The sequence below is a fragment of the Leptomonas pyrrhocoris genome (genome assembly GCF_001293395.1).
Source record: "Leptomonas pyrrhocoris isolate H10 chromosome Unknown, whole genome shotgun sequence".
NCBI lineage: Eukaryota > Euglenozoa > Kinetoplastea > Trypanosomatida > Trypanosomatidae > Leptomonas > Leptomonas pyrrhocoris.
The window spans coordinates 1126034-1153664 of NW_015438362.1; the positions used below are offsets into that span (position 1 = coordinate 1126034).

Sequence of the window (27631 nt, forward strand, 5' to 3'; positions counted from 1 at the left end):
GCGGCAGAAAGAGATCAAATAGAGAGCTCCGTGGAACAGCGAAGCACAGCACGTAAAGCAGAGAGGAAGAGCACTTCGATTGCCCGTGGGTCTGCTCGTGTGACGCTCGCGCTGCGCTTTCGCCGATAATTTTTTGCGTTGTTATCGATTAAAGCTGTCCTCAAAGCTTCGACTCTTGCAGCTGAAAAAAGATACTCCGTATTTCACTAAAATGCCGTTGACATTCAGTATGTAACGTTGCTGGCCGTGAACGTGATACACTTCCGGACATGCGACAACCTCCTCGATCTATGACCTTTTTTTTTGTGCTACAACGCATCAGCGATAAAGAAAGCGTCAACGCAATTCCAGATAATTAAACAATACTGCGAGCTATTGTAATAAAGCGCTAACGAATGATTGATCAGTAAAGAACAAAAGAAAAGGACTATGCAAACGAGCCGTCCTTCGCGCGGCAGATGGAACGTGGCCCTCGCGCTGTGCTTCTCACAGCCCAGACACAACGTTGTTTTGGTTTCTCCTTTACATGGAATTACCCTTTCTCATCTTTTCGCCTTCGTCAGCGACAAAACGTGTAGCACGCTGCAGGACGTTGTCGTCGCGGCTGCTAAACAGTGTCTGGTCCTCCCGCTCTGATGTTGAGTTGTACGTCGGGTTCATGGCAATGCAGTCGTAGTGGTTGCCAGTGTAGACGAGGAACACACGTACCGTGTAGCCCATCCCTGTTCCAAACTTCTGCACAGTGGACGACTGGAGGTCGAGGGCAAAGATCTCCGTCTTGTACAAGAACGAGAGGACTTCCAACTCAATTGCGCCACCCCACGTGTCCTTCTGTGAGAGCCACGCCGCGTAATCCACGGGGTCCATGCCGAGGGTGTTCCGGTTGAACATCTCCGGGTGCTCTCGAATCGCCCGTACACACTCCTGCCGGATCAGCGCACCGTCGCCCCGACTCTTGTCGTGCAGAACGTAGGCGCAGGCGTGAAAGAGGCAGCTGTTGTCGGCGGGGCAGCGGCGCCGTGTGAAGTGCGCGCGCTCCGACGCAGGCCGCACGTACTTCTCACCGGTGTTGCCCAGCTGCACCGTCGCCTCGCCTTCTTGAATGATGAGCATGTCGTTTGCACGCAGTTTGAGCTCCGCCAGCGGCGTGCTCGCTGCCGGTTCAATCCGCTTTGGGGGAAATCCGGCGAGGACATGCATGCGGTCCAGCGCAACGCCGGACTTCTCGGAGAGAACGACAGCCGCCTCGCTCCACCTCTCGCTCAGGCTCAGTTCCGCCTGCACCGGCGCACTGCTCTTCGGAGTGCGAATGCGAACCGTGATGGACATGACTAAAGGTGAAGTGCGCGGACCTCAATGACAGCGTTACGCAACGACAGCAAAACAGCTGAGTTTTCCAAAGCGCAGGTGAACAATAATTATGTGGAGTGTGAGAACAGGGTATCGAGCTTGCCGCCTCGTCTTCTCAGCAGACAAGAGTGTAAAGCGCCAAAGGTGCAAATCTCCTTCTTCATGAACAGCAAAAAGCGATGGAAAGCTGGAGAACGAGTGGGAAAAGAATGTAACAGAGTGAAAAGCAGAGAGACAGAGAGAAAAAAGACCTCAACAAAGACAGTGCAAGGGAACAGATGAATGGCAGATAAAGAAAAAAGATAAAACATATTTTGAACTCCAAAACGTAAGCTCTTTTACAGCGGTGGTTTGGTAAGTGGAGAGAATCGCTGTCGTGATTCTTGAAATTACAAGAAATAGCGTGTCGCCGAAAGGAGAGGATTTCACGTGTGCGTGTCCGTGCATGTACGTGCGTGAAAACGCATCGGCTGCTCCTCACAAGCTCAGGCACGATTTGACGTTCCTTTTTATTTTGCGCAAAGTATATTTGCATCTCCCGCACCAACAATAACAAAAAAAATCTTCTTTACATCCTACGTATCATACATAACTGCTCTCTAGAGGCGGCACGGTTCTCCTTACGAACGCGATGTGCCAACAGGGAAAAAAAGAAACTGAGGAAAAAGGGAAGCAAAAACAATCGAGAAGGCAACGCGGAAAGGGACCATTGAGTGACTACATCCAAAAACACAGCCTCAAACTCTACAGTTGTTCATGTACATTCATTCGATACACGTCTGCTTGCGCCAAGGAAAGGCACTTCCTCGCATGCGCTGCATCCGTAAAACGGCAGAAACGGCAACGTCAAGTCGCGAAAGATGGCCAGCCATGGAGCAACGTAACTTGACCGTGCTTCCTTCTTTTTTTTTTTTCAGGGGCTGAGCGCGGGATTTGGGAGTCGGTTTAGCCAATTCATCTGGTGCGCGTCAGCACGCACTTCCTCGTAAGAAGCGCAGAAGGTTTTATTCGCTTCCTCGTCGTCGGCGGACGCCCCGTTTGTCGCAGTCGCCGCCGCGGCCGCAACCCTCTCCAGAGCCGTCCCATTCGCCTCCCTCGACAGCACGTGTCGGTAGAGCGTGGCGCGCTTGTGGAATAACTCGAAGTTGGTCGTGTAGGACGCCGCCTCAAAGGGGCTGAGGTTCGCGGGGTCGCGGTGTGCCTTCAGGTAGAGCGCAATGTACTTCAGGGCGGACTCCTCGACGGAGAGGCCGGGGTAGATGGGCCGCTCCCGCCCCACCGCCACCAGGGCCTGCGCCACCGGGTCGTAGAGTTGACGCTGAAGGTACTCCTCCGTGTCGGGGATCGCGGACGGTCTCATGCCCTTCGGCAGCGGTCGCCGCAGGACGGCCGGCAGTTGCGCGCCCTCCACGTACTGCCACGGGCGACGCAGGAAGCGCTTCTGGTGTTCCTCGTTCAGCATTGCGTACTTCTGTCCGTTGTATTCCGCCACAAAGTCTAACGAGCCCTTCTTCGCAATCGGCTGCCGCACCCCACGCATGCCACAACGGTCACGCGTGTCGTACAGCAAGACGGGGCAGCAGCCCTCAAGAGCGAGGTCCGCCTCCTTCAGCTGAGCAGCAGCGGCTGCAGGCACCAGGGATGGCAAGTACTTTGGCATCGGCTTCGCCGTGGCGGGGTCTGTCACGGTCGTCGGGTTGCGCAAGAACCGATCGAGGTAGTCTGCGGAGCTGAAGAAGAAGTACTGTCCAAGGTACTTGGCCCCCAGACACAGGTCAATCGGCACAGAGGCAGACGAACGATCGGCTGGGATGCACTTCACCAAGTCTCCGTTCTCGACCCACTCGTAGGGGCAGTAGGCACTGTACTCCGACAGGTGGCGCTGGACGTGTTGAAAAACTTCGTATGAATTGCGAAGAGCCACAGGGAAGGCGCGACACTCGCGAAGACGTGCCTCCTGCGCATCCGCACAGAAACCCACAACGCCGTGGACGGCCGCGACTAAGTTGCTGCTGTCCAGCGGCGCACACGGATGCGGCAGCGTGAGGCCAACAGAGGCGTACGTGCGCATCGATTGCGCGACCAGCGCAGCGAGCTCCTGTGGCGATGACCCCGCGGGCGAGGACGACGATGATGATAAAGCCGTCGTGGCGCTGTCCTCGGGCAGGGCTGTTATCACCCTCATCACTGGCGCAGTGCCCTTCACGCGAGTTAATGCTTCCGCAGACACGGCGGTGATGGGCAGGTTGTGCAACACCGCACCGTCCTTCTTCGTCTCCGCAGACGACAAGTACAGTTGGAGCAGCTTCTGCGTGAGCGACGCATCGACAAGGCCCTGCTGGGCGGCCAGCATGCACTCCAGCCGCAGCGACTGCCAGTGAGTATGCACGGCGCCCCACGCCAATAGCGACGACGTAGAGACGCACTTGGTGTGAAGGTTGTACGCGACGGAGTCCGCGAGGCAGCGCTGCTTCGCGCCTACCACCTCCGACTCACAACGCGTGTCCGGCTCAAACACGGCCACCACCGGTGCAGGCGACAGCGTGGGGCTCGGCGGCGGCCCCCGCAGAAACGGCCACGGGTTGCGCATGAACCGCGCCAACGTCGTGTCGTCGTCGAACGAATAGAGACGGGCGTTCACGCGGGCCACACGGCGAGCCGCCGCACGACGGGCGCGGTTGTCACGCCGCTGCACGGCGTCCCGCAACTCCTCCACGTCGTCCGACGCGACCTCACTGAGCTCCTCCGGCTCCTCTGGCGGCTGCCTATCATCGGCACTCTCAATGTGGTCTGCGAGAGCTGCGTCCTCGCCGTGTTCATCGACCTCCGGCCCCACACGCACGCCGGACGGCTTCCACTTGCATACCATCCGCTGGCCTTCGCGGCGGTAGGCGTACAGCCGCACCGGATCCTGAGAGCCGAAGGAGGACCAGTCGCACTGCCCACTCGCCAGACGCGCCGCCACCTCGTCCGGGCGAATCACCTCAGGGTGGTAGAAGAGCGATGCACGGTTGTCCAGGTGGCGGCCGAGGGCATCCACCACGGCCCGTCGTACCGTCTCCCGCGCGGCCGCGGCGTTGACGTTCACCACCTCCACACGGCGCTCCTCCACGAAGGTCATGAACTCCTCCAGCGCGTCCTCCTGCGCTTGCCGGTCGGCCTCTGCCTCGACTTCGGTCTCCTCTTCGTCGGCCACCTTACTCTTCTTATTCTGCTTCCGCAAGCTCGATGCTTCGCCGTCGCTCTTCTGTTTGTTCGCGTCTGACTCTTCGTCTTCGTTGTCTACGTCGGACGGTTCGTCGACGTCGTTCACGCCGATGTGACGCCGCCGCCACTTCGCCAACGCCTTCTCCCGGGCACGCTGCAGCAGAGTTGCCTCGCGTGACCTCTGCGTCGCGTGCTGGGCCGCCTCCCGCTCCTTCGCGGCGACGTCGAGCGCTTTCGCCTGCTGCGCCGCGGCGCGCCGTGCAGCCGCCCGCAACGTGCTGCGCTGATTGAAGACGTCCTCGTCTATGCTCAGCCGCACCACGACCTCGGGAATGCCGCCCTCGTCAAAGAGGACGTCGAGGTCGCCGTCCGAGAAAGGCGGGCAGATCATGACGTAGCCCAGTTTGTCGAAGGGGCGGAAGCGCGTCACGCAGCTGGCAATGCGCAGGTACGCCTCGCTCAGCCGCACCTGCTTGTCCTCCTCGTCCTCCGGCTCAAACTCGACTTTCTCCTGGAGCGCCGCCTCCTTCTCCTCTGTCCAGTCATCCTCGTCCGACGTGTCCTCTTCTTCCTCCACTCCGGCGTCCTCTCGTGCTTCTCGCTCCTCGAGTTTTCGCTCATGCTCCTCGAGCTGTCGCTCCGCCTCAGCCTTCGCCTCCATCTGCTTCTTCTCCTCCTTCTCCTTGTCGTGTACTTCCTCCAGCAGAGTGAAGGCACGCTTCAGATACGGGTTCGCCTCCGTCGTGTCCTCAGGGATATAGACGCCGCGCACCATGCCACCACCGGGCGTCAACGCGGTGTCGACGCACTCCTCAAAGAACTGACGGTCATACACGAAGAAGGGCACGCGGTACGCCTCCTGCAGCCCGGAAGCCAGCGTCTTTTTGCCCGACTGCGTAACGCCGACGATCCACATACGCGGCGGCACATCCTGCGGGGGCAGCTCACCAACGTAGCGCTGCGGACACCGCGCAAAGGCGTTGCGCGCGTCCTCGGTGGCAAAGATGTAAAGCCCGTCCGCGTAGTGCAGGCAGAACTCCTGACTGCCACGCACGAGGATGCCGCGATCGTGTAACGTGACGGGGCAGTAGTCCAGGCGGGAGCCGAACTGGTGCAGAAAGCGGCGCATGGGCTTGACAAGGGGGTCGCGGCGCGCACGAGGGAGAGCAGAGGGACGCTGCGTTTCGTCCGGGTAGAGCAGTGCCTCGTCCTCCGCCGCCTGCTCCTCGTCTTCCTCGTCGCCGTCCTCCGCAGCGCCGTCTTCGCCCTCTTCTCCGAGTGCCTCATCCACGGCGTCCTCGCTGGCCACAATGGAGAGCGGGTTTAACTGCTGCATCACCTCGGCGACGATCTCCGAGACAATCGCAGAGTCGTCAACAGGGATCGTGTGAATGTCGTAGGACGGCGCGACGACGGCAGCGCCGCCTTGGCTGGCCTCTGCTTTCGCGGTACGCCAGTCCACCTTTGGGCGTTTCTCCAGCAGTTGCACGATTCGCTGAAACGTGGATGCGGACGACGCTGCTGTTGAGGAGTCGTTTCCGCGTCCCTCTCCTTCGTTATTTTTGCTGTCGTCATCATCCGCCTCGTCTCCGTCTTGCTCGTCTCCCGCCTCTTCTGTTGACCCCGCCGCACCATCGGCAGCGGCAGTCTTGAGGAAGCTCAAGGCCACCACCGTCTCCGGCACCACCTGCTGCTTCCACAACTTGTGAAAGAGAGTGAAGTCGAGGTCGGCCGCAGCTATTGCGGTCACCAGCAGCGGCGCGCCCTCCGCCATCTTGTCCTTCGCAGCGTCGATGAGGATCTGCTTCTCCTCTGCCATGCTCTGCGGGCCCTCGACCACCATCGCCCGCGGTACACGACGCCGTCCGCCAGCACTGCCTTTGTGCGCCTGCGGCGCTGTCGGCTGCAGAGGCGATTTGCGTGCGACCGAGTCGGACAGCTTCTTTGTCTTCGGCTTGGTGGGCTCGAGCCTGCCCTTCGACTTCTTCGCCAGCGCCTTGGCAGCGATTTCTTGTCGCTCGTGGCGGGCCTTGCGGGTGGCCGCTTCCGTCTTGCGGCGCGTATCCTTTGCAGCTGCGCGGGATTGTAGCAGCAGGTGCCGCGGCTCCATCAACGTAGCGAACGTCGACGCAGAAAACGGTGTGAGACGACATTGAACGGTGATATCGTCGGCGACTTGCTGAAGCAGCTCCGGCAGCGTCGCAATGATCGCGTCATCTGCGAGCAACAGCACCGCTTTCTGCTCCGGGAAAGCCTGGCGAAGGTACCGCGTGGGGTGGTCGACAAAATCGTTCCGCTTGGAGCTGGAGGCAAAGTAGTAGTAGCAGCCCCGATAGGCGCACGCGTAGCACGCAGCGCCTTCGATTAGCACGCCGTCGACGGCGGCCGTCACCGGGCAGTAACGCTTCCAAATCGGGGACGGTCTCAGCCCCTTCTCGGCCACCACTTCCTCGACCAGTCGACAGCGCTCTTCATCGTCTGCCAACGAGGAGGGACGGGCGCGGGTGGCATGCGCTTCCACAACTGCATCAGAGGCAGCAGAGGACGCCGCTGCGTCATCCACGGTTTCTTCACCCGGTACACCGAGCACCTCCGCAAGATCGCAGGGATACAGGTTAAAGGCATGCGTAATGTACGACACCACGTGCGTGCTGTCAAGCGATGCAATGGGATCAACGGAGAGGTACCGGCCAAGGTGGCGAGCGGCTTCGCTCGTCTTGCGCCAGCAGGAAGTCCAATCCTGCGTGGTGAGTGGCGCGATCGCGTCGGCAGGTGACCGCTCGCCACTGCCGTCCGCTGATGCATCGGCCGCTGGGGCTGGCGCAACTGCCAGCACACAGGCAGCTTTGCGGCCTTCGTATATCAACGCACAAAGACAAAGGCGAATCTCCTCGCTCTCCTGCGCGGCTTTCGCCTCCGACGACACCTCTTCTGCGCTCTCGAAGGCGTCCCCCCTCGTCGGTCCCTCTGCGCTTGCCTCGTTTTCTTCCGCGCTCAGTGCGTCGAGGATCTCCTGCGCCTCCACAGCCTGCTGCCGGGCCAGCTGCAACTCCTCCGATGGACCTCCTTTCTTCGGCGCCACACTCTCCAGCTCCAACAAGTGCAAGAGAATCTTCTCGCAGTCCGCCTTCATCTGCTGCTTCTCCGCGGCCTGGCGGCGTTTCTCTACATTGGCGGCCACCGCAGCACACGCGGATACGCACGCCGGTACACCTACCGCGGTGCGTGTGGTCGCGTACTCCGCGTACACCTCCGGCTCCGCGCATACCAGCTCCACGACGTGGTCGGGTCGCGCCTCCTCCAGTATTTTCAACGGACGAATAAAGTGCTCCTCCACCAGTTCGATGGCGTCGGTGGTGGAGGTAATGGTGTCACTCAAGACGTAGCCGCGGTACTGCGCCCGCTCACTCGTTATCGCCTCGCGAAGCAGCGTGACCTGCGCCTCGAGCGGAACCGGCGTCTGCTCCTGCACACACGCAACGATCACGTCCCCGACGGAGCTTTGGCGCCTTCTCTGAAACACCTCGAAGGCCAACTCGAGGACATCCAGATGCACGCAGTGGAGTGCGTCGGCAAGCTGCCGCCCCACGACGCTTTTACCAATCCCGACCGGACCGGTGAGAAGAATGCGCGGGCTGCTGTGGCGCCGGTGGCGCTCGGCCTCCTGCTGCACCACACGTAGCTCATCTGGAAGGTAGAGCTGCGTGGGTTCGATCAGATCACGTTGCCAGGCGGGCAGCGTCGCCTTTTCCGGGTGAAGAAAAAACTCGGCGTCTGCTGCAGAAGAGCAGGCATTGTTGTCTTGACTTGGCGTGCCGCCTTCTGACCTGACACTCTCTGTCCGTTGAACAAGCTGCTGCAAGTAAGGGGCGGCGTCACGAATCTGCACGTACACGGCGCAGATCTCCTCGCAGGCGAGCCGGAACTGCGTGATCGTCAAGTCGCCGTGTGAGTCGAGGTAGCGCTGGTAGATGTCGTCGGCGGCCGCGTTGGACCGCGGCAAGTTCGTGTTGCGGAAGTGCATGGCATAAAACCAGTGGAAGAAGAGGCGGAACTGCGACAAGGAAAGACCGCCGGCGCTGCGCTCATCTAAGCTGCGCAGCTTCGCGAAGAGCGTGTCGTACACGGGCGGATAGCCGTGCATCGAGGACAACGTTATGTAGTCTGTGTACGGAGCGACAAGCTCGATGGCGGCCGTGGTCCGCTGAAGGGTCAGCACCTCCGCTGGCTCGAGAAGGTTGTGCGGCTCCTCGTCATTTACGATGCAGTCAATCAGCTCGAGATTGAAGTCTTCCAGCAATGAGCTGCCACCGCTGAGCTGCGCTGCCTCCTCCTGCGCCGCCACCAAGTCCGGGAGCCAGAGAGAAGGTACGCTGTTTAAGAACGTCACGACGTCCACCTGCGTGTATGGTGCCTCGACGGAAGCACGCGGCTCAAGCAAGTCGGTGTCTAGTTGTTTTAACACCAACGTTGCCGCATCTTGAGAATCTTGTGCTGTGGCGTTGATGTGCACGGCGCAGTAAACACAGGAGATCAGCTGCTCCATGTCCACACGCGTCAGTTCTAGCGGTGCTGCAGGTGTTGTGGGACTTGTATGTACATCGGAGGGCATTCGGTCCACCATGTGCCCACCCTGCAGCTTGCTTTCCTCGCCGTTGTCTGGCTCTGCTGCGCCGCTTCTTTGCTCGTGCGTCACACGCAGCGCGCCCCAAAGACGGTCGCGGACCTCTTCCAAATGCGTCGAGGTCGTCCCCACCGCGGTCTCTGCAGCCGCGGATGGCTCGATCGAACTCATCCTGATTACTTTTCCTGTTTTCCAGAGGGTGACGGATTATGAGAGAAGGATAGAAAGAACGAAAGCGAACTGCCTCGAAGCGTTTTTTTTTTGTCTACCGCTTGCGTCTGCCAGACAGCGTCGCAGTGTTTTTGTCCAATCAACGAATCCTTTGCGAATGTAAAAGGAAAACAAAGCAACATGTTGAAAGAAAGCGTAGAGAGAGAAACAGTGAAGAGCGAAGGAAGCGGGTAAAAAGAACGGCGCTTTTAGACCTCTTTGTTTCCCAGCGAGAAACATGCGCTGATTGTGTATGGCCAGTAAAAGCAGCCTTCCAATTTGAAAACATGATAGCGCGGTCAAAGAAGGAGAAATCAAGAAGCCTGAGTGCGGAAACAGAGAGCTTTTTCTTTCTGAGGGGGCATCAAGTTCGGTATGAATGCAACTCCAAACGCACAATGTACAGAAAACAGATAAACCGGGAGAGAGCACAAGAACACGAACGCAACAGCCCAGGCGTGTTTGACTGATCAGCGCACCTTATAAATAAAACAAAACCATCATTATCTCCTCCCTCCGTCTCTCCATCGCCGTCGTGTTACGCGTCCACGTCGGGAGGCTCAGGGACGTCCGCGCCTTGGATCCACTCCGCGCGACGCAGCAACTCAAACGCAGGCGCAAACGCCGTTGCCGCCGCGGCCTCCGCCACGTTCAGCGGCGGCTGCTGCACCGCCTGCCACAACGCACGTGCGTCCATCCACAGCTGAATCGTCATCTTATCGCGGTCCGTTGCCGTCTCCACCGTCACACGCTGACCAGGAGCCACCGCTGTGGCGGGGCCCTCCCCGGCTGCTGCCTCCGCCGCACCGCTTTCCCCCGCCACTGGCGAGGCTGCGGTGCCCTCCTTGCGCCGCCGCAACTTCTCCCAGCTCTCTTCCGTCTTCTTCGCGGTGATGAGCGTGTCCTTGGCCAACACCACAAACTGCTTGACGATCACACGGAGTATTTCCGCAACGGTCTCCTCGAGTGCGGCCCCTGCAAAGCCGCAACGCTCCGCCTCCTCCATAAAATGACGCAATGGCTGCAACACCGGCGCGACGTACCACGACGCCGCGGACGGCATCGTCTTGCGCGTGTGGGAGTAGGCGGAGCGCACCGACTTGACGTTCTGCAGCGGACCCGTCGAGTCGTCCGTGACTTGGCGCACCAGCGTCGCGCGGGCGTGCTGCACGAACTGACCGCAGACGGTTCTGCTCGCAAAGTCGATCACGTCGGTGACAAGCGCTGTGGCAGTGCGCTCTGACGTCGGTAGTGCGGAAGAATTTTGCGTTGCTGCAGCGGCGGCAGCTTCGCCTGTCTCACCGCACAAGCGCTCCAGTATGAGTGGCAGGAGCTCGCCCGTGAGGAAACTACGCAAGACGTGGGCATCGGCAATGGCAAGCAGAAGCGTCTCGCTCGCAGCCGAGGCGGCCGCCGCAGCAGCTGCGTCCGTTGCTGGTGTCGCTCCATCGACTGGGCTGGCATTACTGCTTTTGCTACCGTTGTCCTCCGTTTGATTCGCAGTATTTGCAACGGCCACCGCTGGCGACCTCGCAATCGCCTCCTGCACACGCTGCAGCACACGGTAACAGCAGGCCACCGTCTGCCGCAAGAAGCGCGGAGTGCACAGGTACAAATACACTGCTGGGGAAAACAAATGCAGCAGCTGGTGTTGTACAATGTAGAACAGACGGAGGTGGTAACCGCCCTCTGTGGAAGGCGGCAGACGGTCAAGAGGAGAGGCCACGGATTGCAGCGCCTTATCCACCTCACTCACCCGCAGCGCCGCGTACACGTCCAGGTTCCACTTGTGGTTCCACAGCACCACATCCGGCGACTGCCGCAGAACGGCGAGCTCGGCGAGGTCGGCGCAGGCGGCCTCCGCCATCGCCAACACGCTGTACGCCGCTTTGTATTTGATCTGGAAGTGGTTCGGGATGCCGACTTCGTAAAGCGATGGCAGCTTCTTCACGAGCGTCTCGCTCAGGATGGGCCACACAATCGTCGCGACTGGGTGCAACGGCGCACCGTAGCTCTCGCGCAGCAGCGGCAGCAGCGGGAGAAATTTGGTTCGCAACACCGTCTTCATCTGCTCCAGCAACGCGACCGTGCCCTCCGCGCTCTGGCGTGCTTGTGTGGCCGCCTTCCACGAGACCACCGCCTCCAAGGGAGGCCGCAGAACCGCATTGCGGAACACCGCGCTGAACTGTTCCCGTTCGCCTGCTTGACCGTACAGCTCAATGACGCGGCCGAGCAGCTGACGGGCAGCGGGTGATGGTGCCGCATCTTCTACTTCTGGGGAGTTAGTTGACTTAACACCTGTCTTTGCATCTGCAGCCGCAAGGACGCCGAACGTCATGCGGCTCACGTGCCCCAGCACCACCTCCAACACTCCCATGACCGACCTCTCTGCCGCAGCGACGTAGTCCGCCATGTCCGCCTTCTCTTGCTGACGCGACGCCAGTGACACAAGGCGCTGACACACCTCTTTCAACTCCTGGAAGAGGAGCACGACGTCCTCGAGGATGTCAAGCGCTGCATCGGAGAGCTGTGTGCCAGCAGCGATGGTGAAAGTCTCCTTCCTTAAACTGCTGCCCTTTGAGGTGGCTTCGTGGGCTGCAGAAGAGAGGTTTCGTGAGCTGCCGTTAGCGGTGGTGCCTTTTGTCGCGGCAATGGCGGGCGACCGTGACGGTGTCGCGTCCACAGTAATCTGCAGCAGCTGCGCTAAATCGTCCAACTGGTACGCGATCGTCTCGTACACGACCACGCCTTTCAAGTACACGGCGTCGAAGTAGCGCTCCATCTCCGCGGCACACGCCGCCTCCACCTCGTTCTTCACGCCAAGCGAGGTCGTTGAGAGCTGGGCGACGGCACCCGATAGCTTCTCCATCGCGACGGCGAGGGGCCGCTCCATGTATGACAGCTCATCACGCATGCCCACAAGATGACTGGAGACGTTCACGAAGGCGGTGTGCACGTCCGTGTTGACGCATTCTGCGATCTTGTCCTCGAGGTACTGCGCGTAGGAGTGCAAATCCTGCGACAGGACGGTCAACGGCACGCCATGCTGAACTTTTCCCCTCACGAAACTCAGCGGATCGTAGGCGGAGTAGCGGTGGCTGCGGCGGCCTCTCCGCGCCGCAGGTGACGAGAAGGGCACCGCCCCTGAACCGCTTCCGGACTCCTCCTGCGTGGACTCGCTGCTACTTCTGTCGGACGAAGACGAAGAAGAAGATCCGCCCACCTCTTCGCCCTTCTCATCGACCACGATGCCAAATTCGTGCTCGGCAAAACAAAGTTGAATAAGCTGCAGCTGCTGCTCGAGCAACTCCGGGTCAGCATCAGCGGCTGCGGCGTCTTTCATGGAGGTAGCATCAGCAGCAACAGTCGGCGCTTGCACTTCTGCATACGGTACTCCGTTGTTCGACGCGGAAAGCGTGGGAAGCTGATTCCCGATGGAATTTCTGGTAATCGCCGAGTGGTAGGACGAGCTCATGACTGCCTCGTCCGCTGTAGAGACGAGGCCTCTGTCTTCAGCTACCCGGTTCATTAGAAGAATTCCCTCTCGATATCGGCAATGAAAAAAGAGACAGACCCCCCCCAAAAAAAAAAAGGAGACAGTTCTGTGTGACGGAGGAGTACTACAAAATACGAAGGGACAGCGTGTGGCTGCAATGCGCACCTTTGCTGCGAAGAAATTATGTGGAAAGTTTCTAATTATCGAGAAACACACGCAGAAGAAAGAGAGAGAGAAGGAACACGTGTGCCGGAAAGTTACAAAAGCGCAAGGGCAAACAACTCATGCGTAAGCAATTACGGGGATGCTTATCGGTGTGGATTGTTCACCATCGCCCCTTTAAACCGCACACACAGCATTCGATTCCCGTTGCACCGAACAGCCTTACATTAAAAAGAGGCAAGGCTCGAGTGCGAACACGTGCATCCGTTTTCCAATTGGGGGAACAAAAACTTGCTTCTTTCGTGTCACGTCGCTCTGCGTTCTGTTTTGACCAGTGTGAAAATTACAGCGCAAAGACCCCACACCCTCTTCTGCCCAACAGGACGCGAAACAATACTTCGAACACAAACAGGCATGCCCGTATCTTCTCTGTTTTTCCCTCGCTCACTCCGATGGACTCGTTGCCTGCACCCGAGCGGCGGCTTGGATCTTTTCCATGTGCCGTCGCCGTGCCTCACCGGAGTCGACGTCCGCCTGGAAAGCTTCCCGTGCCTCGTTGTGGCGAACCTCGCGCAGCCACGTCAGGTTGCCCTCCACCTTCTCCTCGTTTCGCGGCTCGTACACGGCGTGGCCGAACTGCCAATCCAAATGATGACTGCGCTCCCACTCCCGCACAATGGCGTCGCGGTTGTCGGTGGGAAGTGCGTGCGCGAAACCCAGCTGCGGCTGCAACGGGTGCGAGCGCATCACGGCACGGGCTGCAGCGGTCACCACGTACCGCTCCGGCTCGCGTGCCAAGGTGACGTGGGTGAGCACGAAATCAATCACGTTCGCCACGCTCTTCAGCTCCTGGCGGTCGGCCGAGGTAGGTGCCAGACGAAAGATGCCCTCCACCACCTGGTCCAGTACGCGCTCCCGCAGCGTCTCCTCCTCAAACACAAAGCTCTCAATAATGCGGCGCTCTGGCAGGGCGGTCAGCGGCTTGCCCTCGAAGTCGAGGCGACGCAGTTCGTAGCCGTCGCGCTGCGTTTCAGCAAAGATGACCTCCGTCAGCTTGTCCACCAGATAGCTGCGAATCTCCTCACTGTCCATGCTGAGCACCACGTCGGCAAACTCCGCATCCCAGGCGGGCGGCCGGATGCCGCGGGGAACAGGAGTCGCGTAGTCCGCCGGTGCCACGTTCGGGAGCCACGGGTACTGTGTGTGCCACCACTTCCACGCAAAGGCCGAGGTGCCGCGAGTGAGACCGACGCCTTCGGGGTTGAACCGCTCCACGTGCGGCTGCGGCCGGTGGGAGTGCGACTGATCCCACTTGCTAATGCCCTGCGCCTCCCGCTGCCATCGGTTGAGCTCCTTGTATTTCTGCATGTGCGGCCGACTCTTGCGGAGCACGTTTTTGTGCTGCGACTTGAGCACCACCACCGTGCGCTGCAACATGGTGCGTCGTGGGGTGCCGGTGGCCGAATCGGTCTACAAATCAGCGGTTCCCAATAAGGAGTACGGAAGCTTCAACAGCCTCTCTGTGAAAGTGAACGTTGGGATGTTCAAGGAAAAGGGAGAGAGAGAGAGAGAGAAAGACAACAGAGAAAGACAGCGGACGTGGAGGACACGCAGCGAAGCCAAGTATATGGCTTTCCAGAGAAGGATGACGCTTCGATGGAGTTCAGCAAGCAAAAAGAAAAGTGTGGTTGTGTACAACAGTACCTCGACGGAGGGCGGAGTGCACGTCTCATCACAACGCACGTACTTCTTTTTGTGGCTCGCGATCTGCTTTGAAAAAAGAAAACCAACACAGAAAAGAACGCATTGTTCTTCCTCACATATCGCCACAGAAGAACAGGAAGAGCAAAGAGACGGCTCTCGGAGGTACGTGCACCACTTTTGAGATACCGCGTGTGCTGAGACCGGGCTGCATTGTTCAATTGGAAGTATTAAACTTAAAAGAAGAAAAAAAAAAGAACATTAAAAGAAGAAAGCACACACTTGTTATCGCCGTGCGCAGGCGTTCTGATGGAAACGAGAAGGAAAGAAAGAGAACGGGAAAAAAAAAGACTGGATGCTTGCTTGCATCGCGATGACCTAAAGCATTTGATTGGAAAAGTGCTACGCGCATACGCACGCTTCGCGGGGCAGCGTGCGTCGGTCGAGACTTCGCGACACACAGCACAGGACGACGCGAGACACCAGCGTAAACATAAAAGACGAAAAGCCCCGTGAGGAAGACAGGCAAGAGTAAAAGCCGAAGACGTTGCACAACGAAAGTGAGACGGGCGGAAACGTGTCCCTTCACTTCAAGTCCGCTGATCTCACGATTCCGGGAAAAGCTGCGTCATCTCCGCCACAAACGCCCGGTACTTCTCGTTGGAGTTGTTCTCCGCGATCCACTTCTGCACGTCCGCCTCTGCCATGAAGCCCTGCTGCAGCAGCTCCATCATAAAATCGGAAGAAATGTCCTTCATGAAGGGCCGCTGCTTGACAGACGCGATGCAGTTGAGAAGCTCGCTCGGCCTCTCCTGGGAGCCGGGGTGGGTCGCCTTCCACGTTTCCAGGATGGAGGTCCACACCTCGAGGAAATCCTCCTCCCACTCCATCTCCGCCCCCTCAAGCGGGACGTAGAGCGCGTCGAGGTAGTTCGCCGTCCGGGCCATCACGTTGCTCACCATCGACAAAAAATCCATCGAGGTCGTCGCCGCCACGCAGGCGACGAAGCGGCTGTACGCGCGGGGGAAGTCCTCCTTGACGTTGTTGGCCACCGCATTTGTGAGGAACCACGAGTAGCCGCGGGTCAGCTCCTTGACGTCGAACATGCCGCTGTTCAGTGAGTCGGTGAACAGCTTGCGGTCGTCGTCCGACGGCGTCTCAGTAATCTTCTTCACTACGATGTAGGCAGCGCACATGCGACACATGTAGGCGGCGTCCTGCGGCACCAGCTCCACGATGACCTTGCCCGCTGCTGTCCAGTCCCCGTCGATGGCCGAGTCGCGAATCGCGCTCAGCACCTTCGAGGTGAGATCGTCGTCGATACACTTCGGCGGCATCGCCAACGCCATCAGCTTGCGGTCCTCCTCGCTCATCTGCGCTGCCGATTGCGGTGCCTGCGGGGGCACCGAAGGGGTCACGCCATCGCCGGGGAACGGCGGCGGGGGCGCGCCGAAGGGCTGCGGCGCGTTGAAGGGTGGTGGCGGCATCATGTAGTCGCTGTTCGAGTTCGAGAACTGGCTCAGGTCGTTGAAGCTCACGACGCGGTCCTGGCGGTTGCCACCGGCGACGGCGGCGCCACCGCGACTGAATTTTGGATCGCCGCCCTCGACCATGCTGTTGGCGCGTGGCATTCCACGATTGTTGTTCCCGCCACCGCCGCGGTTGTTGTTGGCGTTTTGATGCTGCCACGAGCTGCCGCTGCTGCTGTTCGGCCCGCCGCTCATGTTGCTGTTCGAGGGGTTGCGGTGCATGTTGCCGCCGCCTTGCCCACCGGCGTTGCCGCCAGCAGGGCGATGTTGAGCGCGTTCGCTGCTGTTGGTGTTGGCTTCGTTGCCCTCCCCGTCGCCGCCGGAGGTGCCCTGTGCCGGCGTTTCCTTGGGCTTCCAGCCCTCGCTGCGCCACTCGAGTAGGTTCTGGATGAGGAAGCGAATACGACGCGAGAAGCGCGGGTCATTCATCGCCGAGTTCAGCGCGCGCCAGATCGTGTCGTGCGGGTGCTCAGAGCTCGGCGCGTCCTTCGCCACGTTATGCAGCGCCGTCGACGCGTTCTCGTCGAACTTCTTGCCGATCACGTTCATCAAGTTCACCACCAGCTCGAGGTCGACGTCGGTCGTCACCATCTTCGAACTCGCCACGAAGTTCAACACCAGCGCCGTCGAGCAAATGGCGAGAATGACACGGTGGAAGATGAGCGAGCGCATGTACAGCTCGCCGACAAACTTGATGTTCGCCATGTTGCGCTTGCGGAGCTGCTCGGCCGCCTCGGGGTCAGACAACGTCGGTTGGTTCACGAAGTTGTCGTGGAACATCTGGCAGCGCAAGATGAGAACGGTGCGCACGCGTCCGCTGGTCGGCTGCTTGCCCTGGGCCATGTCCGCCTCACGCCGGGCTGCCACACGCTTGCCGATCTCCGACTCCGGGTTCGCCTCGGCCTCCGCGACGAGCTCCTGCTCGTACACGTTGATGCGCTGGCAGAGCTGGGCGTAGATGCCGGAGAAGACGGGCTCGGCCATGGCCTTGTTGAAGATGATATCCACCACACCCTTCAGCACGATAGGGTTCAGCACGAGGTCAGGCGAGAGCATTTCCTCGACGACTGCGTCGAAGTTCTTGTCTGTCAGCTTGTTCAACGAGCCTTGCACGCGGCGCAGCTCCAGCTCCGACTCATCCATGTCCTTTTTGTCGCGGATTCGGAAGCCGTTGTCCGTCATCACCAGCTTCGGGATCTCCGCCTTGCGTTGCTTCTCCATGCGGGCCGTGAGCAGCACGCGCTCAAGGGAGAAGTTCGGCTCTGGAATCTGCTTCCACGTGTCGCGGAAGGCGAGGATGTCGGCGAGCGTCATTTGGTTCTTCACCTTCTCCTCCTTTTGTATCGCACCACGAATATTGAACAACATTTTCTTTTTTCTTCTTGGGGATCTTTGTGTGTGTGTGTGTGTGTGTGTGTGACAAGAGTTCCTCTCGACCTTTCGGTATGTGAGAAGAAGAAAAAAGATTCTTTGGGGCCGTAAAGGTACTTTGGCCCAGCTGTCTCGCACTGCTGTGGGTCCTTCTCCTTGGGGGGAGGGGGATACCGACTGCGATTTAAAAAAAGAACAACGAACTTCAGGGAAGGAAGACGCACGGGGTGTCAACTCAACAACAACGGTTCAACGTGAAAACAGAAAAAAAAAAAGGGCTTCTCTTAACACAAAAGAAGCTGCGCTCCTCTACTACTCAAACCCAAAGAAAAACAAGAAATCGTTTTCTCAACCGAAGAAGGTTTATTTGTCGTGAGGCCACGCACAACATCATCAAGAACAAGAAGGAAGTCAAAAGGGAATGGAGAGAAAAGGCGATACTCAACATCAACCGTCGATTCGCATGTGTAACTGCCCATATTTTCTCTTGGCAACGAGCGAATGTAATAATGGAGACGCAAATCACTTAATTTTGTAGGTCACGGAAGTCCCCAAGTCAATAGACACAAGTTTTTTCTCGTTAATACGCGAACAATATAACTAGCAGAGGAAGTGTGCAGCAGCAGCCACACAAAGAGGCTGTTGGTTTCAATAGCAGCGGTAAGGGGAAAAAAAAGAAGAAGAGGAAAGCTCACATTAGAGGAGGTTTAGTCAGGCCCTCCAGGGTGCGAGTCGCGTCGAGGCAATGTCGATCCGCCATGCGAAGCTCCATAGCAGAGATTACCGGATTCTGCGTCAGGAACGACAGCTTTTGAGCCACACTGGACATGCCCTCCAAATCCGCCAATTCGTCTCGCTGCATCCGATCCGCAAAGATGCCGCGTGGCGGCGCGGCCGCCCGAGACACACTGTTTGGTAAAGTTGCCTGCACGATTGCCGCAATACGGCCGCGCTCCTGCTCGACAGCGATTCCACTCCGGTGGTACTCCTCCGTCACACACCTGTACAACTCCTGCGGCGAAACGCAATTTAAAACACCAGCAGCGGGCAATGTGTCTCGTGTCTGGGGACGGTCCTCACCTGATTTGTGCGTCGCGGAAGACGACCACATTCGTGGGAGGATAAAGCTGTTTCCCAGAAGAAAAAAAAAGATATCGGAGTCAACAGCCGTGAAGCAACATCTTCATCGACGTAAGGGGGGGGGAACGCTATATGTCTGCTATGGACCTCGCGTTGATGCCCGGCGTCACACCTCCGAAAACGAAGATGTGATGTCTGCACTCCCAAAATAGTGGGAAAGCAAAGGGAGTGAAAACAACAGAGAAAGAACAGGATGGAAAGCAGTTTCGAACGATGTCACGCATAGACAGACGAGAACCCGTTCGGGGTCCCGTGCAGTGGCAGCACGCAACAGCATTGGCCCTCGTTGCTCGCAGGTGCGCAAGCAAGATGAACGGTACGGTACGTGCGCCTGTGTGTCGAGCTGCTAAATCCATATAGAAATCCAAAAAAAGGCACACGAGAAGTTCTTTGATTCTCATGCACTACGCCGAATCCTTTCCGGCTGTAAACACTCCTTCGCCTTTCTCTTGTTTTCGGCCACTCATTTCGAAATATGTGGGTGGTAATTCACAAGCAAAAACTGAACAAATATATATAGATATATATATATATATATAAATGCAACTCAGGGGTCGACGCTTAAAGCGAGATGGAACAAGCTAGATGCATTTTTTTCAAGCGTCAGAGAGCCTCCGAAGAAAGGAAAAAAAAGGGAGGAAAAAGCACGAATTTCGCTAAACAAGAGGGATGACCGGTAACAACAACATTGACACTTGGCCGGGTGACCCGTCCTGTAAATGAGGTGGAGAAAAAAGCCATTGAGTATTCCCTCGACTCAACTCAAAGGCAGCTGTCCGTTTGTTTGCTCCGCCTCCTTGTTTCTTCCGGTGACTACAAGGGAAAAGAAGTCAGTAACGTGTGGGTGTATGGGTGTGTTCTCTTCCGTCTAATCCCGATGAACGACCCCGATCTTCTCCCAGTACTCGTCACCGTAGCGGTTCAGCTCGACCGTCTTGAATTTGATGCGGTGGGCCCGACGCAGCAGCTCGCGAGCGTCCCTGTTGTCCTGCAAGCTTTTCAGCGCCGGCAGTATTTCCTCGAACGGCAACGACAGGAGATGCGACTCCTCCCACTTCATCAGCGCAATGCCAGTACGAAAAATGATTTTCCACCCCTCGGAGAAGAAGATGTCCCAAATGCGCAGCAAGGCGCGGAAAGGGAAGTGGGCGACGAACAGCGTGAGAAACCATTGTGAGGCGTAGTAGGAGGGCTGAATCTCCAACTCGTCCAACCGCCGCGACAGCTTCGGCAGCAGTCGCGCGATGAGCCGCTTCAATTGGTAGAAGAACTGCTGAAGGAGGGGGAAGCCTGGTCGGAAGAGCTCCCGCATCTTGTAGCGCTCATTAAACATCATCTCGTGCAACGCCCAGAAGGACTCCTCCTCGCCCATCTGCGTAGAGAGCGCCGCCACAAGGAAGCCCATGCCCTGCACGTAGCCCACCTCAGGGTCGCTGCCCGCGTAGGCGTGAAGGACGTTGCGCAGGAACGTCTGCCCTGCACCGCCGGCGTCCTGAAAGAGGACGTGGTTGGGGAAGGTGCGGGCCAGATCTCGCGAAATAATTGCGTCCACCTCCTTATCGGCGAGTGTCTTATCCCGCAGCGCGACAAACACGCCGGCGTTTCCGTCAGAGTTCAGCTGATGAAAGGAACCGAGCAGCAGCTGCCACGCCACACCGCGAAACCGGCTGGGGATGCCCTTGCGGCAGCGCTCCTTCAGCTTTGCGTGCATCCTCGTATTCGTCCGGTTCCAGTCCGCGGCCATGTTCGCCCACTTAATCTCGCGACGCACGACCTGCTTGCCATCAATGCGACGGATGTACTTCTCGTCTCTCGCCTTCGCGTCCTCGTCGATGACGAAGCCAAACTCGTCCACGAACTGCCGCTCCGCTTCCTGTTCCTCGGCATCGAGGACGCTGTCGAGGCCCACGGCCGTTCCGTTCGCGTTCGCTGCGTCATTCTCGTTACCGCCTTCCTCTTCGGTGTCGGAGTCGCTGCCCCCGGTCGGCGCGGCGCGCAGCTGGCTCTTGCGCAGCGGCTGCGGCAGCGCGGCCCCTTTCACGACGTGCCGGTTTTCCGGCACAAGCGGGGCGTGCCGTGAGGTGAAGCTGGACGGAGACGGGACGGATGCCGCGCCTGACATCGCCGCGGCGTTGGCGGAGCTCATGTGGACCTCTCCGACCGGCTCCGGCACGACCTGCAGCGGTGACGAGACCAACTCGACCTTGCCGGATTGCGAGGCTGGAGAGTCGTCCCGCCGCGTCCCGTTTGCGTGAGGAAGCGGGGACGCGGCAGAGAAGTCGCGCCCCACCCCGGTCAACAAGTTTTTGTTCGTGTCGCCGTTGCTTTCATCCTTGGCAGCGGGAGCTGCTTGCGGCAGTGTTGGAGTGGTATTCCTTGGGGACCGCGTCAGCAGAGACGCGGATGCCACTGCCCTGTCCTCGCGCAGGGCGGAGATGTGGAGGGAGGAACTGTCGAGTTCACGCGACCGTCGTGAGTTGTCGACGTCGTCCGTCACGAAGGCGCTGCCTTCATCCATTGTACTCTGCCACGTTCCCGTTTTGTCACTTCAACGGCAGGAGAGAAGAAAAGACGCACCGACACAGAAGCCAATCCAGTTACGGAGACAACGGTCAGTGCCGGTTCAGAGCAGAAAAAAACAAAGCAGCCGAATTGGATCAAGGCCACCGAAAAAAAAAGGGCACGAATGTCGGTTGGAGAAAGAGCAAAGCCACACCTCCAAAAAAAAACCTCTTTCGCGATCACTAGCAGTAGATGTTCTCCAATAAGCTTGTGTGTGTGTGTGTGTGTGTGTGTGTGATCATGTTGCGCTACCGATGGACAGCTGCATCGAACGAGAAAAAAGGAAAAAAAAAAGGAAGAGGAGAGGCAAAGGAAACAGACAATGTAAGTTGCGCTAAAAGACAAGGAGTGAAGGGAAAGCGTACGGGCCATTTCGATTTTGTAGATGAACGGTTGCCGTTGCATGAAAGACCAGCTCAGCGGTCGTTGTGAGGATAACAACGTCGTCAACATGGAACCCTTTACGTAACTTCGAACATCTTTGCACTCGCAGCTACCTTGCATCCTTAGTTCAACGTTTTTCTACTTATTATCTTTCTTTACCTGCCTGTTTTGAAATGCGAACGCAAACAGTAGTAGCAGATGGACAAATAAGACCGAAACAAAGGGGCGACCCACAGAAAACATCGCAATCTAAAAGCAGCTCGTAGGAGACGCTTTTGACTCGCAGTGCACATATGATGACAAGAAGAGACGCTGTTGCGCAGCAGAACGCGATTGAACTGGCTTATAGGAAGATCGGAAAAAAGAAAATGAGAGGGATCGAAGAAGGCGAAAGCAAGCAAAAAAACAAAAAGCGAAAGATAGATGTGGCGATTCATCGCGTAGTTGCACAAGGTAATTGTAGAAACGTTTTCTCCGATTTAACGGGAGTGCGAGGCGAACAAGAACAAGAGGTGACGGGCACAGCTCTCAAAAGCAACAACAACTTCTTTTCAGTCTGGCAACCGTATTCGGTTGCATCTCTACTTCGGCTTTGTTTGCTGTTGGTACTCCGCAGCCAACCTGTTCATTACGGATGTCTTGAATTTAATGCCTAGCGCCACCTTGAGCAGCTGCTCCGGCCGCTTCGCCTCCTGTATCACCTTCAACGCAAGCAGCAGCTCCGTCTCGGTGCGCAGCCGGAGCAGGTTTCGTTCCTCAATATGTACCAGCGCCAGTGCAATGCGGTACACCGGCTTCCACCCCTCACACAGGAACATGTCCCAAATGCGCGAGATGAGTCCGAAGTTGAAGTAGTAGGTGAACACCGTCATGAACCAATGGGTGGAGTAGAAGGATGGATGTATTTGGTATTTGTCATGCAGATGCTTGTACAAGGACGGCATCTTCCTCTTCATGAGGCCCTCGAAAACAGCGAAAGCGCTCTGCAGCTCTGGGAATCCAGGCGAGAAAACGGCCGCCATCCTGTACTTCTTGCCCTCCATTAACCCGACAAAAGCCCAAAAAGCGTCCTCCTCCTCCTCAATTTGAAGGATCAGCGTCGCTGCGAGGAAGCCCATTCCCTGACAGTAGCCCACCTTCGGGTTGTGATTCGCATAGGCCCGCAAAATGTTCCGCAGCATCTGCTGCCCCCGCCCGTTCACGCCATCCGCAAAGAGGCGGTGCGTAGGAAACGTGCGGTCGAGATCGCGCTCAATCACACCGGCAAGCTCCTTCGACGCCATCTCTTGGCTCCGCAGACGAGCGTATAGACCTAGGTAACGCTGCTTCCATCCCCAGGACCGTAACAGTCGCTGCCACACCACCAGCCGCCGCGGCTGCGGAATGCCACGGCGGCACAGTCGTTTGAGTTCAGCAACCTTGGCCGACTTCCAGTGGGTGACGATGTACTCCCAGCTCTCCAGGTCGCTCTCGCTGTGCTCGAAATGGTGCCTGGCGAAGTCCTCCGCCGCCTTCTCCTCGGCGGTCACGCGAAAACCATACATGTCGTAGCAGTGATAGCGCACTGTGCGTTGTGTGGCGTGGGTAGTGCCGTCCTGCACGCTGCCATTCGATGCTCGCTGCGCTCCATTGGGCTGTTGAGAAGTAGCGAGGCCGGCACCGCCTCGACGCAGCGGACTGGCCACCGTGGGGAGCTGCTGCTCCGCATCGTTTGCTATCTCATCTTCCGCATCCTCGAGCGCTTCATTGCGGCGGCCCGTGGTCGAGAAGATGGCGGCCATCTTTTCCCCGTCGCGCAGCTCCACCTCCTCCGCATGGGGGTAAATGGAGAGGTTTCCCCGCGCTTTGGTAGCACCAATCATCGTGTTTCAACGAAAGGGCGAGCGCGATACTAATAAAAAGGGGGCAGAAGGAATGGAAGCGCTCTTGCCGCGCAGTGAAGTAGAAATGCAACAGCAACGAAAAAAAGATATCGAGGAATATAAAGAAAAACAACACCGAGAAATACAGCGATAGGCACCGGTCTTTCTTCACTTGTGTGTGCACTAGATAATGATGCCAACCATTCGAGAGTTTCCACCGTTGCGCGCCAACTGCACGCGTGTGAACGTACTTGACGCCATCAAGGCAAAAGGAAACGAGAAGAGGAGCAGGAAAGGGAAGGACTCAGATCAGCAAGAGAGGGCCGCTGCGAGGAAGAGGCAAACTGTCTGAAAACGGCAACGCGCGTCTCTGCCATCAACAGACACGTCGACAGCTGTAAAAGGAATTCACGCCCGTTCAAAAAAAAAAGGGTGCACAACTTGGGACAGCAGACGATTTGTATACATATCTATATATATCTATATAAATATATTTAATGAAGCTCACTCCCTCTGCACATCGTAACACGATTGCCAGATGTGAGCCACTCAGCACGCCACGTTTGCATCGAGCATGAACGAAAAGCGTAGATTTGTGTAAGTAAGCGTAACACAAGCAGAGTAAAACAGGCCACAAAGAAAGGCATCGTAAGGAAACGGCGAGGCCACACGAAGGCAAGACACACGACAACACATAAAAGAAAAGAATTAGTAAAGAAAACGAAAACTCTAGTGGGAAAGAGACAACGGCAGGACGCTCCCTTTCATGCGCTTACAACAACCTTTCTGCTTCCGCGTGTTGCTGCGCGTAGGTGCACCAACGGATCGTCTCGTGGACATCCACCTCCCACTGCTGAACGGCCTCCCACGACCACCTCGACACATCCGCGTTGGCAATGTCCGGCTCATTGGGTTGTGCGGTGAGTCGGTAGACACGCGACAGCACCAAGTACTTCGACGCGTTGATGAGGGAAGTCGCGCGACCGAAGAGACTTTGCAGCAGGCGCTGAGCCACCGTAAGCGGTTCCTCGGCGACGATTTCACGCTGCGCCGTCTTGTGCGCCAGCGTCACCGCCTTGACAGAAAAGTGGCTTAGATCGTCGATATCCACGACGGACAGGCAAAGCGGCTGGAACGGGGGGCACGCTGTGGCCACCGCCGCCCCAGCCCGCGTCTCCGCATCCCCCTTCGATTCTCTTGCCCGCGATGCAAGAACAGATGCCACGACTTCTTCGCTGTCCATCTGTGCTTCTCGCTCCTCCCGCGACGGGGTCGGAGGCGGAACGAATTTGCAGAGAGAGTGCATCAGCGGTTCATAACCCACGTTAGACGTCAACAGATGCGTCCACTGCGTTGCAGGCAGGCATTTGATACGGGCCAGCGTGATCCACTGGAGCAGAGGGATCTTGGTGGCGCCATGGACGTGGAGCAGCGTGCGCGCGTCGCAGTAGGACAAAATACGTCGCACAACACGAAACGGCAGACGACGCACCGGTAAACACCGCACGCTACGCATCTTGGGGTCCCTCTGCTGCTGCTCCGTGGCCGCCTCCTTCACGCGGTCTGCGTCTCCATAAACAACAACAGATGTGGCCGCTTCTTCTTCAGCGGCGTTGAGATGCGGCAACCACTCCTTCGGTCGGAGGGCAAGCTCCTTCAGACTGCGAATCCGGTTCAGGTCCACCGTGGAACACGTGGAGAATGCCGTTGGTGTCGTGACAGCTGAGGTCGATGAGGTTAGCGGAGGTGGTGGCGTACTGTTGGTCGTCTCCACCGCTGAGGAGGCGAGGGAGATGACGGAGGCACCACGCGCCAGATGTCCTCGCGGTGCCGCTGCACCTTCCTCGCCTCCCACCGCGGAAGTAAGTGCCGCGTGACCACGAAGAAGCTCGTCGCAAAGTTTCACGCAGCGATCGCTGTCACCCTTCACGTAGGCCAGCAACGCCTCTGACCAGGCCCCCACCCAGCTGCCGGCGTGACGAAGCTCCACGCACAGCTGCGATGTCTCGACGTCATCGCCGGCCGCCTTCATGGCGAGGCACTGCATAAAGCGGGCCCACAATAAATACTCACGCAATGCCGCACATTTGTTTAAGATGGTCAGCAACGCAGGTTCAAAAGGATCCGAGAGCAGCTCGAGGGCGTGCAGCCCATTTGCTGTGGTCTGCGCCGCGTAGGAGCACCCGCCATTACACCGTAACCACAGGGAGCGCAGCACATCTCGCTGCCCAAAGAGGCAACCGATGTGTCCCACCTTCAGCCACATCGCACGATAAGGCTGCGTAGCGTCCTCCGCACGTGTGAGGCGAGTTTCGATGGCGGTAGAGAGCACCCGGCCGCAGCTCCGCAGCAAGAGCTCCAAACTCGCCGGCGTCACACGCACGCGCGTCCGCGTCAACGCCACGCCATCCGCGATGGACATCATTTCGAGAAAAGCGCCAGTTCCCAACGCGGCCGTCAACAAACCCAATGGACCACGTCTGTTCACGTCGAGGGTGCTGTAGCAGCGAATCGCGGTTTCTGCGCGATACGACTCCTGTAATTTGCTCCAACGGCAATGGCAGCGGTGGCAAACTGAATCGTGCTTTTGACACATCGCACACCTCAACGAGAGCGGCATGTCGAGCAGCGCCGGCAAACGGGTGGGCGGCGCGACGTCCGGGGTATCGGTCAGCGGCATCGGCGAGCGAAAAAAGGCGTGCGCCGCAGAGTAGGCAGCGTGCCGCTGCGTCTTTTGTCGCTGCAGCACTGTCGTGATTGTGGAAGCGCGCATGTAAGTGCTCTCGATGAGATAAGGAGCCTGGTCCAGTTTTGCTGCCACGGCGGCGTCCGTGTTCGCCTCGACCGCTGCATCAGCCGGTACGACGGACGGAACCAAACAGGCGATACGAAGCGCGTGATAGCCCTGCGATTCCTGTGCAGTTGAAGTGTAGGCAGCCTTTGGAAACGGAGTGCTGCTGTTGTGAGTGGCGATGTGCTGGGATTGATGGAGAAACCGCCACAGCAACGCAGCAGTGGTGAAGGCGTTCTTCTCGTCAGGTTGAAAGGCCGCGGCCACCTCGCTTGCCGGATCCGAAAAGGCGGAGGAGGACGGAGGAATGCCCAGCACGCGGTTCACCGTGGATCCTGTAACAGACGAAATGTGATCGCCCGACGAAGTTGCGTGCGAGGTGGTCGAGAGCGCAGTGGAACGACTGACGTGCGGGGGTTCGCGTGATGCCGTGGTGGATGTGCCGGCGTACTCCACGCTTGCGCGCTGTACGCCTAGGTACAGCGGTGGGGTTGCACGCCCTCCACTTTCACTCAAGTCGTGGTTGCTGCTTGTTTTGTTGTTGTCGCGTAGAAGTCGCACGAGCAGCGATCGGGGGGCAGGAGACACGTCGCGGTGTCTCTCGGACGTTTGAGGGGGTGCGGTGAGTACTGCGGCGTAGTCTTTCTTCATGATGCTTTCAGCGGGAGAGGTTTGTGATGCTGTCGAGGCTTTCCGCGCAGCGGTGCTGCTGCGGTTCGCAGAGTCGACAGGGGCGCCAAACAGCTCATCCAGTGTGATTGGGTGAGACGAAGATGATGTTGTCGACATGCCGCTACGGTAGATGACAACGGGTCCTTGCTGCTGATAAGCCCGGAAAAAAGAGAGAGGAAAAGAAGTGGTGAAACGAACGACGGTGTTTTTAGTCCGTGAAGATGCGTATGAACGCAGTTATGTACGTAAGTGTGCTCGTTCTGTAATTGGCCACGTGGGACATTCCTGCCACCGGGAAAAGGCATCCGCTTCGACGATCTGCTCTATTCCATCAAAGCGCAAGGAGAAGGAGAAGACGAGCTTGTTTGGAGCAGAAAAAGTGAGCATCCATGCGCCGTGTGTGTCGCGGAAAAGGGCGCTCGCACCGGGCCTTTCGTGGAGTGAGAAGGCTGCTCAGAGAAAAACAGCGACTGTCGGTGAGTTTTCTGCCTTTTCTCGTTTGTCTCTTTGTAAGAGCATACCTGCAGCTTCAGCAACGGGAAGCAAGCGCAACGGGCTACATTTAATTGT

The 27631-nt window shown here is 58.0% G+C and overlaps 9 protein-coding genes across 12 annotated transcripts; all 9 read right to left on the reverse strand.

Annotated features, from left to right (window-relative positions):
• Positions 1-522: 522 nt before the first annotated feature.
• Positions 523-1538, reverse strand: ABB37_04040 (hypothetical protein; the record flags this gene model as incomplete). The annotated part of the gene is made up of 1 exon (XM_015801570.1): positions 523-1538. The coding sequence occupies exon 1, from the start codon at positions 1327-1329 to the stop codon at positions 523-525; it is 807 nt and encodes a 268-aa protein (XP_015660190.1). The 5' UTR covers positions 1330-1538.
• Positions 1539-2263: 725 nt separating this feature from the next.
• Positions 2264-9352, reverse strand: ABB37_04041 (hypothetical protein; the record flags this gene model as incomplete). The annotated part of the gene is made up of 1 exon (XM_015801571.1): positions 2264-9352. One exon carries the CDS (start codon positions 9350-9352, stop codon positions 2264-2266), a length of 7089 nt encoding a protein of 2362 aa, XP_015660191.1.
• Positions 9353-9929: 577 nt separating this feature from the next.
• Positions 9930-13084, reverse strand: ABB37_04042 (hypothetical protein; the record flags this gene model as incomplete). The annotated part of the gene is made up of 1 exon (XM_015801572.1): positions 9930-13084. Exon 1 carries the CDS (start codon positions 12864-12866, stop codon positions 9930-9932), a length of 2937 nt encoding a protein of 978 aa, XP_015660192.1. The 5' UTR covers positions 12867-13084.
• A 409-nt stretch (positions 13085-13493) lies between these two features.
• ABB37_04043 (putative mitochondrial hypothetical protein) lies at positions 13494-14570 on the reverse strand (the record flags this gene model as incomplete). Of its 2 annotated transcripts, none has more annotated exons than XM_015801574.1 (1): positions 13494-14570. In XM_015801574.1, exon 1 carries the CDS (start codon positions 14484-14486, stop codon positions 13494-13496), a length of 993 nt encoding a protein of 330 aa, XP_015660194.1. In that variant the 5' UTR covers positions 14487-14570. The 2 variants fall into 2 exon arrangements, with proteins under 2 accessions (XP_015660194.1, XP_015660193.1); XM_015801573.1 differs by having other exon boundaries at positions 13494-14520.
• A 785-nt stretch (positions 14571-15355) lies between these two features.
• ABB37_04044 (hypothetical protein) lies at positions 15356-17998 on the reverse strand (the record flags this gene model as incomplete). 2 transcript variants are annotated; one of them, XM_015801576.1, is made up of 1 exon in its annotated part: positions 15356-17998. In XM_015801576.1, exon 1 carries the CDS (start codon positions 17645-17647, stop codon positions 15356-15358), a length of 2292 nt encoding a protein of 763 aa, XP_015660196.1. In that variant the 5' UTR covers positions 17648-17998. The 2 variants fall into 2 exon arrangements, with proteins under 2 accessions (XP_015660196.1, XP_015660195.1); XM_015801575.1 differs by having other exon boundaries at positions 15356-17963.
• Positions 17999-18341: 343 nt separating this feature from the next.
• Positions 18342-18761, reverse strand: ABB37_04045 (hypothetical protein; the record flags this gene model as incomplete). Its single annotated transcript, XM_015801577.1, has 1 exon — positions 18342-18761. The coding sequence occupies one exon, from the start codon at positions 18759-18761 to the stop codon at positions 18342-18344; it is 420 nt and encodes a 139-aa protein (XP_015660197.1).
• An 897-nt stretch (positions 18762-19658) lies between these two features.
• ABB37_04046 (putative rab-like GTPase activating protein) lies at positions 19659-21308 on the reverse strand (the record flags this gene model as incomplete). The annotated part of the gene is made up of 1 exon (XM_015801578.1): positions 19659-21308. The coding sequence occupies one exon, from the start codon at positions 21306-21308 to the stop codon at positions 19659-19661; it is 1650 nt and encodes a 549-aa protein (XP_015660198.1).
• A 1009-nt stretch (positions 21309-22317) lies between these two features.
• On the reverse strand, positions 22318-23849 carry ABB37_04047 (putative rab-like GTPase activating protein; the record flags this gene model as incomplete). 2 transcript variants are annotated; one of them, XM_015801580.1, is made up of 1 exon in its annotated part: positions 22318-23849. In XM_015801580.1, the coding sequence occupies exon 1, from the start codon at positions 23596-23598 to the stop codon at positions 22318-22320; it is 1281 nt and encodes a 426-aa protein (XP_015660200.1). In that variant the 5' UTR covers positions 23599-23849. The 2 variants fall into 2 exon arrangements, with proteins under 2 accessions (XP_015660200.1, XP_015660199.1); XM_015801579.1 differs by having other exon boundaries at positions 22318-23830.
• A 521-nt stretch (positions 23850-24370) lies between these two features.
• On the reverse strand, positions 24371-27385 carry ABB37_04048 (hypothetical protein; the record flags this gene model as incomplete). The annotated part of the gene is made up of 1 exon (XM_015801581.1): positions 24371-27385. The coding sequence occupies exon 1, from the start codon at positions 27176-27178 to the stop codon at positions 24371-24373; it is 2808 nt and encodes a 935-aa protein (XP_015660201.1). The 5' UTR covers positions 27179-27385.
• Positions 27386-27631: the final 246 nt, after the last annotated feature.